The sequence below is a fragment of the Pteropus medius genome, unplaced genomic scaffold, assembly GCF_902729225.1.
Source record: "Pteropus medius unplaced genomic scaffold, Ma_sr-lr_union100, whole genome shotgun sequence".
NCBI lineage: Eukaryota > Metazoa > Chordata > Mammalia > Chiroptera > Pteropodidae > Pteropus > Pteropus medius.
Genome location: NW_024354502.1, coordinates 22,153,619 through 22,166,023, shown reverse-complemented (window position 1 = coordinate 22,166,023; position 12,405 = coordinate 22,153,619). Strand labels below are relative to the sequence as shown.

At 31.9% G+C, this 12,405-nt stretch overlaps 1 protein-coding gene across 16 annotated transcripts in view; it reads left to right on the top strand.

The window, feature by feature from the left end:
- VPS13B (vacuolar protein sorting 13 homolog B) overlaps positions 1 to 12,405 on the top strand; it is a 685,469-nt gene that overhangs the window by 192,292 nt on the left and 480,772 nt on the right. For 15 of the 16 annotated variants that reach the window (XM_039853834.1, XM_039853836.1, XM_039853835.1 and 12 more), the window contains 2 exons: positions 2,954 to 3,088; positions 3,840 to 4,013. In XM_039853834.1, coding sequence (XP_039709768.1) covers positions 2,954 to 3,088; positions 3,840 to 4,013 — 309 coding nt within the window. Of the gene's footprint in view, positions 1 to 2,953; positions 3,089 to 3,839; positions 4,014 to 12,405 lie in introns of those variants that run through there. The other variant, XR_005650917.1, reaches the window with a different exon arrangement.

The window sequence follows — 12,405 nt, the reverse complement described above, 5'->3', positions numbered from 1 at the left end:
AATTTCTGGAAGCAGCATTCATGTAGCACATAATGTTAATGGCGCCCTGAGTTGTTTAATGCCAATACTCTTGCTTCTCTCTACCTTTATCGTGCTTATATTTGGGAGGTTTTACAAATTATGATTTGAGGGTAGAGTGGAAAAAAAACCAAAGTTATTAAAACTTTTTTTTTTAGAGTAGTTTTTAGGTTCACAGCAAAATTGAGGGGTAGATACAGAGAGTTCCATGTACCTTCTGCCCCCACACCTGCATAGCAACTCTCGATATCAACATTCCCCATCAGTGGTACATTTGTTACAGTCGATGAACCTACATTTACACATCATAATCACCCAAAATCTATAGTTTATATTACCAAGATTGTTTTTTACTAGCAATTTTTCTTTGTTGTTGAAATCTATCAAGAGATAACTATAATTTATTTTTAAAAAATATTAGCTTAAGCCAATAAGAACAAATTATTAAAAAAGCATTTCTTAGGGAGAAATTATGCATAATGTTGTTTTAGTTATTAAAACAGGTTTTAAAATATCTGAGAAATGTAACTGATCATAAACATGTGAGCTAACTTCTTGATAGTATTTGTCTAAACCAAGATGCTTTATACAGGTACATGAGGTTTTTATTAGAAGAGATTTTAAGCAACTTCTTATAAGAGTCTTATGTATAACATGCATTAGATATTAACAAAGATTTACCATTTGTGATTTAAGGTAGAGTCCTAAACTTGGTAAGCTATGAAAGAAGCAGTGTTATAAAATAATTTAAAAACAAATCCATTTCTTCCTATTTGTATTCATTTTCTTGCCAGAAACTAATTCAGTTTTTTAGTTTTGAACACCACCAGCAACCCTTTAAAATATCTTTCAGTAGCTCTTATCTGCTTACCACTATCTTGGTTCTTTATATTTTTGAAAAATTGGCACAGAATGAGAGTCTGACAATGGGGACTTGAGGGCTAAGGGAGGGTATTAGTTTGTTATTTTATCCCTCTCAGCATCTAACCTAATGATTGGAGTAGGATAAACTATTCACTAATTATAATTTCCTACTACTACAGTAGGTGTTAAATATGTAGGGTAGTTCAGCTTGCTTTCTTGAAAGGACAAATATGACTCAGGCCTTGTTACTTTCTGACTTGAACCTTGGACAAAACCTTTATTTCTCTAAGTCTTGGTTTTCCCACATGTAAAATGGAATAATAACAGCTACTGCTTTTTGGGGGGGATGGGTGGGTGGGAAGATGATGGATAAATAAAATAAACTAGGCATAGTGCATAGCCTTAGTACTGAGTGAATATTAGGTGCTATAATAACAAGTTCTACTGTTACTACTATTACTGCTACTATTTATTTAAGTATTGTTGATACCACTTAATTTTCTGAGATATTGGCTTACGTTTTTTAAGTTATGGGTTTTTAGAATCTGATAAAAATCTGATAAAATGATAAAAATATATAAATAAACAACATTTTAGACTCCTGCTTTGAGGATAGTAGATATTACTTCAAATGGAAACAACACAAGTGGTGAATATTGGAAAGTAGCAACTAGTCTATACACGTTTATTTAACAACCAAATAGAAATTAGTAAATTAATAGGTCCTTCTGAAGTAAAGATTAGTATGAGAAGGTGTTTCTTCAGTTGATGTCCTTTAACCATTTGCAGATCATGTAGTGTGTTAATTTTACTTCAGATTCCTGGACCTCATCTCAGGAAGATTCTTGGAGTATTATGGGGCTTCTTGAACACACTAAAGTTTGAGATAAAAGATTTCAGAATAATGTTTAATATATTTATCACAAAATTTATGGTTTTCTTAATTATTCATACATAGTTCTGCTGAAAGGAAGTTCAGATAAGTATGAAAGATAATATATATTTGACCAAATGGGAAATTGTGAAAAGATGGGAAATTATATTGGTAGATGTTCATGAATATAGGCAAAATAAGTTGTAAAGTCTTATGTGATAAGATCAAATTGTACAAAACATTTTCACTAAGTACTGGACTTTGAGTAAAAATTACTTAACACCTCTAATTCATTATACCTTAATCTGAAAATGAGGATAATAAACATCTTTGTTATAGGCCTGTTGTGAAGATTGAATGAGAAATGTGCACAACACACAAGTCCTCAGTAAATGTAAATGTTAGTTGGTTGGAGTTGTTCATCATTGCCGTCATTTTAGTGGTCTGCAATGTTGTCAGTAATCTTAAAGTTTCTCTGCCTGTTTAATCTCACCTACTCTTCAGGGCCAAAATGAGTTTCTCTCTTTTGAATTAAGTTTTGTCTACCATTTATTTATGGTGATTATTCCCTTCTGTGTGTTTATGCCCTTCCCCAAGTAGCATATAATAGAGATGTTAATATCCACTAGTTTCGTTAATTGATATAGAATCCTTTTTTTCTTGATCTACACACAGGATGGCAATTTTGCTTATAAGCTATTATTGCATTTTAACGTAAGAGCTGTTTCAAGTTACCTTGTTTCTCTCCTCGCTCCACCTGACGAAGATATTTTGAAAAGTCCGTTTACTCTAGAAATGCCCTGTTTAAATTAAATGTCTCTGCCTAAATGAAACTCAATTTATATTAAGTTAAATTTGTTTCAAAAATAAAAATCTTACTCTGTATTCTAAAACTAAATATGATTTTTAATATCTCATGTTTTTAAAATAAATTTTTGCTTAAAATATTTACTTTTATTTCTTGAGCTTTACTAATCAAGAGCTGACGATATGGGTATAGTTATGAGAGTTCAGCTCATTTATTTTAAATTGCATCCTTTCACCTCCTAAACACTAAACTATGAAACCTAACGCAAATACTGTAAGAACATCTGAGGTAGATAATTAAAGTATAATTAAGTTTAAATGCCTTGGTGAAGGAGTATAAAAATTATTTAAATTCAATCGGCTAGTACATTTGCAGTTTTCTTTTATTAGGTGTGAAATCTAAGAATCCCCTGCCAACTCTTGAGGGCTCAATCCAGAATGTTGAATTGAAGTACTGCAGCACATCATTGGTCAAATGCGCCTCTGGGACCATGGGATCAATAAAAATTTGTGCCAAAGCCCCAGGTATGTGCAGCTGGACCGTGTAAAACTTTATTGCCTGTATAGGAGAATTGGCCTTGTATTTTACAAGGAGCGTTGCTGAAACAAGAATTTACTCATTGTTCCTATGAATCAGAGGTTTTAAATTTTTTTATTTTACTTAAAAAATTTTATTAATTGTGCCAAGATGATACTTCTTTATTTTAATAAATTAATTTTTGTTTAAGGGAAAAACTACATAGTTTTAAGAATCGTTCTGAGGGAGAAAAATTAAAGTTTATTCTTATACTTTTTGGGAGAATAGGAGGTATAGATATATGTGACACTTAAAAATTAAAATGTTGTTAGTAAAATTAAACAGAAAACCCAGCTGTTTTTCAGTTTGAGGTCATAATTGATTTCACCTTCCTACCAATACTTTATTCATAATATTTCCCTTAAACTATTCATAATTTATTTTTTTTCAGTGCAAACTAAATTTCTGGATAAGTTTAAAGAGGTATAGGTTTCAATGAATATTAAAACTGTGTTCATTTTGTTTCCTTTTATGAGCTTTTCTAAACATGTTCCACACTGAGTAGATAAATATTAAAACTTAATTTTTAAGAATTAAAAATGCTTTTAATTTTATCAGTCATATTTTTTTAGGGTATAACTAAATGTACAGCTAAAATTACCAAATATAGTTGAAATGTTGTTAGTATATTTTAAGATCATGCATCCTTAAACTATTTCTATATTATATAAGATATTTTTCACTAATGTTTCTGTTTAGGTGACAGTGGAAAAGAGAAGTTGATTCCATTGCTTCAAGGTCCTTCTGACACTAAAGATCTTCACAGCAGCAAGTGGCTCAATGAGAGTAGAAAACCAGAGTCTCTCTTAGCTCCAGATTTGATAGCCTTCACAGTCCAAGTTCCTCAGTATATGGACTACTGCCATAATTCTGGTAAGTGCAAACTTTTATTCACTCATTTTGCATTTTATTTTCTAGTAAGGCTTTCAAATTTCGACTTCTAAGAAACATTTTGTATCCATTGTACTCTCTGTAGTTGTGCTCTTTGAAGAGACAAATGAAGTATTTTTGTGTCATTTTTGATAAATGATGTGTTTATTAGCAATAATGATTTTATTTTATGAGAGATAAAATTCAGTTTTATGTATAACAGTCTTAGATTCATGACTACTAAGTTCAACTGAGTTTTAAAATATACCATATCGTGCAGTATGTAGAAAGGAAGAAAAGAAATTTAAAACACTGGAAAGAAAAAGTATTTTTCATAAGATAGTAGTACTTTGTTACCCACAGTTTGCCATATTAAAGTTAGGTGTTTAGGCTTTTTGTAGTTTTGCAAAAAGGAAAAGATGTTGCTGGTGGAACTAAGAAAAAAACTCAGAGGCCAGTATCTTATTTCTTAGACTTACATTATTTTCTAGCAGCATTTTGCCTGTAATCTGTCTTATTTTATTCAATACCGTAATAGTGGAGCCATACCTATCAGGTTGAGAGGAGATACCAGAAAGATCAAAGAAAACTGGGGGAAATAAATTATGGTTAGTAGAGACCAGTAACAGCAGTATGTGGTTAGTAAAGCCATGATAGTCAGTCACTGAAACTAGAAATAAGATAGCTGTATGTTGATTTCTTAAAAGCATACGGGAGAGGGAGCCTGAATTTTTCTTTAGAATTAGTCAGTGAGGAAGTGGTTTCAAATAGTTGCCTAAGAGTAGAGCCCAAACCCAGACTAAGACTGTGACTATGGATATAATTTTACCGACCTTTTAAGGTAGGGATTGATAAACATTTTAGTAAAGGTCCATATAACTTATATTTTAGAGTTTGTGGGCCATATCGTCTCTGTCTCAACTATACAGTTCCACTGTTATAGCATAAAAATAGCCATAGACAATATGTAAATGAATGGATGTGACTGTATTTCAATAAAACTTTAATTCAAAAAACAGGAGGAAGGCCAGATGTGGTAGGTAAACCAACCCCTCTTTTAGAGAGAAGAGATCAGTGGTTAAATAAACATCAGGGTTTTGTTAATGGCTATTTAATTGTGTCCCTTAAATATGCTATTTGGTAAACTCCTTTGTGTAATTATCCAAGTAGTAGTTTTTGATAGGTTTTGTTTTAAACTCATCAAGTCATTGAAATGATATTAAAATGACCAGATTGTCTAGTTAGAATTTTGATATCTAAGAAGGGGGGAATAAGCTTATTTGTATATACCACATATTCTTAAGTTGAACAGGGACTCTGTGTTTTTGCTTTTGCCATATGCACAGAATGAATTAATGAGTCAAGCTTATTTAAATAATAATCACATCTTTCTCATAACAATATGCATATTGTTCTTTGTAATTTAAATGCATTTCTGGGGTCCAAAAATGTATTTGCATTTGTAACTTATTAAACTGGCCTAAAAGTAAACTATTATAAAAAATTATACCTACAATATTTTTAGGGTAAAGTTTTACATTTTTTTTTCTTGCTCTTAAGGAAATTCACTTAGTCTTCAACATTAATGTTATGTTTAGTGATATGTTTATGGATTTACATGTAAAATTTTAATGTGATCATGTATTTGGTGCTTTGAAAATACTCCTTTGGGTATGTTTTAATCCTAAAATATAATGTGTTTTTACTTAAACTACATTCACATACTTGATTTAGAGCATTTTTATATTTAAATTTTCCATTCACCTTGGTACTGCCACCCACATTCATGGCTTAGGTATTTATGATATGGTTATGAGAGACCTCATAAGTATTAATTTTTAAAGCTAGTTTAAAATAATATTGATTAATTTTATGTTCCGTAACAAGATTTAAATTGGATGTGTGTGTGTATAACCGATAGTATAGACAAATTATAAATAAATTTATGCATATACTCACTCAGATAAATTTTGTCTTTTTGCATATGCTCCCAAATTGAAGACAGGGGATTAAAGCTTGGAGCCAGCAAATGTTGAGTATATTATATAGAAGTGAGTTTTGAGAGAAGCTTAGTATAAAGAGGCAGAGTTTTTTGACTCTAATTTCAGAATGTGAGGGAATGGACAGCTTTATAAATGGGAAGTACGTACTTACATGACTGAAAAAAAAATTCATTGTATTAGTAAAACTCATTATAAAAATAATACTTTACAATTTAAAAATCATTTTCATGTAAATGCTTTACTTGTTTACAAAAGAAGACTATTCAGAACAGCAAATGTTATTTGTGTCTTACTGAAGAGGAAATAGAGACCTAAAAATTGTCCAAGTACCTAGCAAGTCAGATTCTGAACTTGAACCTGGGACTTCTAACTATATAATGTTTTCCCACTGTCCTAGGCTATTTATATTTATCATATAACCTTAGGATCCATACTGCTGGATATTTCATTTCCTAGCTTAAAAAGTTCTTAACTTGAAGATCTCCTTCCTTACTTCATATTAAGCGTTGTCAAAAGAGCCAAACTTCATGGTGCGATGGTATTGCTTTGTCTTTGAAGTCTTAGCAACTACCTTTTCACTTTTCCCTCTTCTTCCTTTGGTTGCATTCTCTACTTGACTGACTGATTACAGTGAAGCAGCTGAAGCCTCTTGTGCGGAGTCTAGTGGGCCAGCTCACATACTGTATTCATTGTTACTATTCATAGAAACCATTTAATGACACTTCTGTTTCTTACATTGGTGTAGGTATTATGGGTCAGACAGAGAAACTAGATGCTACTTTGGTTCCTTCAGAGGTAGAAGCACTTGATGACTATAATTGATGTTTGTAATTTATTTTAAAATGGGTTCTAAACTTTTTTCTTTCCTTATCTTTTAAATATAGACTTTGTTCTTCCTGTGCTATATTTTGCCTATGATTTATAGCAAGTTCTGCTTGTTAAAATGTTCTGAATCTTGGTTAATCCTGGTATTAATACATAAATAAATTTGGAGGTGTCTGCTATTTAGAAATATAAAATGATCACAAAGTACTATGAACTTAGAATTAAAGGAACTTAGAAGTCATCCATTTCAGTTTCCAATTTTTAAGCCAGTGTTAGTCCTTTGCTTCAGATCGCTTTCTTTCAGTTTCTCAATGGTGATTATGCTTTTTGCACATGCTGTTTTTTTAGTCTGGGATTCTCAAAACTATGCTTACCTTTTCACTTTGTACCTGTTTAATTCCAGCTTGGTCTTAAGATCTTAGCTCGATGACTACTTCTTAAAGGAAGCCTTCCCTGATGCTCCTTTCCCTTCCTCCCAGTTTGATTAAGTACCTCTTTTACATTCATGTTCATAGCTCACTGTACTTTTTTTTCATAACACATAATGGTAGTGTGTATTTATATAGTTGTGTGACTTGAATGCTATCTGTCTTCACCATTTGGCAGTGAGTTCTGTGAGAGCAGAGTTAATTACTGTTTGCTTATTTTATCTCCAGGGCCTAACATTACCTGGCACATAGGAAAAGCTTGAAAAATCATTTGTTGAATGAATGAATAAATGAACATTTATGACAGATTGCCAATAGTACGAATGTATTTGACAGATAAATAGTAAGTTCTCAATACATTGCAACCTCTTCCCTTCTCTCTATTTCTTCTTCTTCTCCTTTTGCATATATCTACCATTGGAGAGAATATCTACCAGTATCTTAATTTGTTAGACAGTTCTAATTACTATTAGATCCACTGTTCATTAGACTGCAACTTCCATTTCTTGGTCTGGTTTTAGTCTTAAAAGTGACATTGAATAATACATCAATATTAAATATACCTGACAAAACCCATTATCTTATCATTCTTAACTCCATTTCCCTTTCTCAGTATTCATCCTTTTTTTCGGCATTTGCCAGAGAGAAACCATAGTCTCTTGGCTTTCAAGTGTTAAGAAACAACTCTCTATAGGTCTTTCTGTGTTTTTGCTTATCTTGTAAATGAAGGTACTGACTACACACATCTCTTCAGAGATGTGTGTATATTAAGGGCCTTGGAAGAGAGATCCAGTATCTCTCTTTGAAGACAATGGAAGGCATGCTCCTTACTGTCCATTATAAAAGATTTGGTTCCTTAACCAAGGGTTCATCACTTATTATGTATCACACTGCATGTGCAGATATCCATCTGGATATATCTTTGTTGTTACTTCTGTGGAACTAGGGAGCAAAGGGTACTGATGCAGATATATCGATATTCATGCTGCTTGCTGCGCCATGAATAATACAGTCCTTTGACTCAGGAATCTTCTTTCTTCTATAGCATTCATGACACTGTTGGAGGGTAAAATTTTAGGTTCGGAATTCTTGACACCACAACAATGATTCTTGATTCTTGCTGGACCATCTTCATTTCCCTCTTCAAATATGTTTTTTTTCCTTTGTGCCTTAAATATAAGTCCTTTCCAAGATTATGTATTAGTCCTTTTTATTTGGATGATCTAATAAAATACTCCTGTTTTCAGCAGTCAACCATATGTTTATATCTGTCTGTGCATTTATTTTCTTTTGAGATTCAGACTGCAAATTTTAGCCACCCCTTGACCATATCCTTCTGTATTATTTAATGGTGCCTGCTGCATTTAAAAGTAAACTCAATAAAATTCCCTCACCCCTTTCATACTTCATTATTCACTATTTCAATTAATGGGCATACTTCCCTCTTAATGCTATTAATTTCAACACTAGTTCAATTGCACTTTCTTTCTCCCTTGCATATGGTTGATATTCTACAAAACTTTTTTTTTTTTTAAACTGAATGAATAGTAAGGCTAAACATAGTAAATTTATTTTAGTCATTTCCCATATAATTTGTCTTCAGATTCATTGCCATACTGATTACCTTCACTACATGTTTGAAAATGTCTCTTAAAATTTAACACAATCCTCCACATAGCACAAAGTAGAGTATATTTCTCAGATTTGTATAGTGAACTTCTATTTAGTTACATTTGTCTTGAGTTTATGTGCCACTGGAAACCTGAGTTCTCTTTCACATAAACTACTGTAAGGCAGTTTTCCATAGTTTACATATCTACATTAGTTTATTAGTTTACATGAAAAACTTCACATTTATTCCTATGAAATTTCATCTAATCGATTTTGGTCTACTATTAATAAAGGGCATATCTTTTAAAGTATCTGCTCAGCTATAGTTACCTATATAGTTAACTGAGATGAATATGGTGTTTTTACTTTTACTATATAAAAAGCAAAATATTTTTTAAGGTCAGAAAGATAGCAGTATATAATTATGATGTTACTATAAAATAATGGAAAACAAGTGTTCCTCTTAAAATATCATTTTAATGAAATACAGTTTAAGCCACTCTTCCTGTTTTCCAGTATAATCAGTTTCAGAAATGAGTGTTTTAACTTTAGTAGATTGTCATATTAAAGTTATTTTATATTTTACCCATCAAATATAGGCAACTTTTGATTGTTACTGGAAAGCAAAGTCACAATTACAAGTCTAGTCTCTGGAAATTCATAGTTAAATTGGGGAGTAGTTCTCTTTTTTGATTAAAACATACTGGCAAATACTCTCTTATTTAACCATTCAGAATTGGTGAATTTTTTGGTGTTTTTAAAATGGAGACAGCATTTTAGATTGTAAATTTTAATTTATGGGGAACATTTTTTATTCCAAAAAAATTCTCCTTACAGAGTAGAATTAAGTGAATTGCCTTGAAGTTATGTTTTTAGTATTTTTGACAGGACACATGAGTGGGAATGCTTATATATTGTAGCAATTAAAGACAATTCACATTTGTGGTTTGGGCATAAATGTGTAAAAATTATACCCATCTATCTTATTACATTTCCTCTTTCCTCCCCGAGGACTTTGCTATGTACTTTATCTGTAATTGTTGCCAGTTTTCTATCATGTTCCCACTGGGCTTCTGGTGCAAAAAATCTTATCCTCTTGATGACAGAGCTTGCCTGAATGATTTCATGCTCCTAGCATTTTTGTTCACGGGAATTAGGGGCAAAATGTAACTACAGCTGAACAGAGCGTCTATTTTTGTAATTTTGGAGTTTAGACTCTGTTATTGAAACTAAATGAAGAGATGCAGGTGTTCTCCAGTCGAAGTCCTTTGGGAGTTTTGATGGTAGATGCTTGAAAAGAAAATGCATGTGTTTCTAGAGTCAAACAGCAGCTGTGAGACAAGGATTTATGTTTTTCTCAGAACTTTGGGATTTCAAAATGTTACATTTAATCACAAGCACAGAAAGGGGAGCAAATGTTAAAGATGTTACTCATAAAAATAAGTTTACTGATCTCTTTACCATATGAACTAGATGTGGGAATATAGGAGCAAAGTGATGTTTAATCATAATATAAAGAATTTCTAAAGGATCATGATAGTTTACCAGGACATAGCCTTTTCAGAATGTTGCATTTGTAGAACAGAATTTTTTATCCCACCAATTGCTTAAAATTTTTTTTTTTACCATTTATACACACACACACACAAACACAATGAAAGGTTTGGTAAAATATTTGCAAAATGGATTTTGATTTTAATTACTTTTGGAAGAAGATTAATAAATATCTTGTAATAACACAGCACAATGTTTTCAAGTACAAGAAATGTAAATTTCTGCCTAGAATAGTAATTAAGGGAATATATAGGTATATTTAAAACATGTGTTTACTTATTTTAAAGGAGATATATACTTAAATTCTTTTTCTTTTTCAAATCATGTTACTCTGCTGTGCTTGATTCTCAAATTCATCTTTATTTAAATAAAGGCATGTGTTCTAGTATTTTTTTTTGCATTCTTATATGTTTATTGCTTTTTTTAGAATAATCTTATTTCTTCATCCAACAAATATTTATTGTACATTTTCTGTGTATAGAAATGTAATGATTCATCAAATCTCTGCTGTAGAGAAACTGCTAATATATCTAGGCGATATAGACTCCAAGGATGAATGAATAAATGAATTATAAAACTTATATTCTAAGTTCAAATTCATCCATTATAAACTATATTACTTTGAGCAAGTCAACCTCCCTGAGTATTGTTTTCTCATCTGTAAAAATGAGGATATTCTTATCTGATTGCTAGGATTGTTGTGTAAATTAAATACTATATTCTCAAGTACATTGTAATCTATAAAATAGTACAAACTTTATAAATTATTCTATACAAAATAGCGCCCTATATTAAGTATTCTTTTCCTTTATAACTTAAGGTTTTTTGCTTGTCTTTTCCCTTCCTACCTTGTTCTCTACATCCAACTCATCTCTATCCACTTTAGATTTTTCTTCAAGTTAACTCTGTAAACCTAAGGGTATGCAGTTCTGATGCAGGAGCAGCAAATCCTTTCTTTACCTGTTGCGAAAATGTAACCATCTTCCAGATTGAAATGTCTGCTGGATGCCATGATGCTAGGAGTCAGGAACAGACTCAGTAGCAACAGGAAATTACTTTGTTTGCTCCTTTGAAAGGTCCCAGATTCTGGAAGGAAGCCAACGTGAGAAATCCTCTGTGGCTTGTGGGTGACCAGTTTTCTCCCTCATTTATAGCACAAGGCCAAGAATTTTGCACTATTCGCTACTCATGTAGTAAAAGAAAACTGGTATTCAAAGTAAGTAGATAGTAGCTTCATTCGTAGTAAATTACTGTACAAAAATATTTCAGGTCATAATGGACTTGAAGTGAACTTTGCTATAAAATGTGTAATGTTTTGTATAGTTTTATATGGATCAAAAAGCTTATTAATATTTATTTTATATTTTAGTGATATGTCTTTAAAGTGAGTTTTTATTTTTGCATTTCCTGTCAAGATTTTGAAATTGATTGTAAGGTGTCACATTGGCCAAAAGAGGAGTAGAAGCCTTAGTGAAATTCACATCAGTCTTTGCTACCTGACTCTTCCTCTTGATTGTTTTATGCCTCTAGAAGAAACTTGATTCCACAGATAGCTTTTGCATCCCTTTTGGTCACTACAGTATACATAGGAATCATCCTTATGTCATAGCTTTGTTTTATAAATAAATGATGAGTCAGTTATCCATTAATGTATGAAAGTTTGAGTGCTTTTCTGAGTTTTGGCTTGTTTTGTTTATTTCACTTCCTCAGGCTGCTCCCTATACTCCTTGTCCTCCTCTTCCTCCCTCCCTTCTCTCCTCCCTTCCCAGTTACTCCCTTCTAAGCAGCACCACAGAACTTTGACCATATAACATGACAAACAGTCATAACTGTTTATAGGGTTCATTCCCCCATGAAACTATGAGTTTTTAAGGGCAGGGATCATGGCAAGTGCATGATAGGTATTTGCTAACTAGAGGATGGCCCAAAGGAAGTGATTTTTGCCATTTGAGCATAGCCTTCTTGTGTATAGGT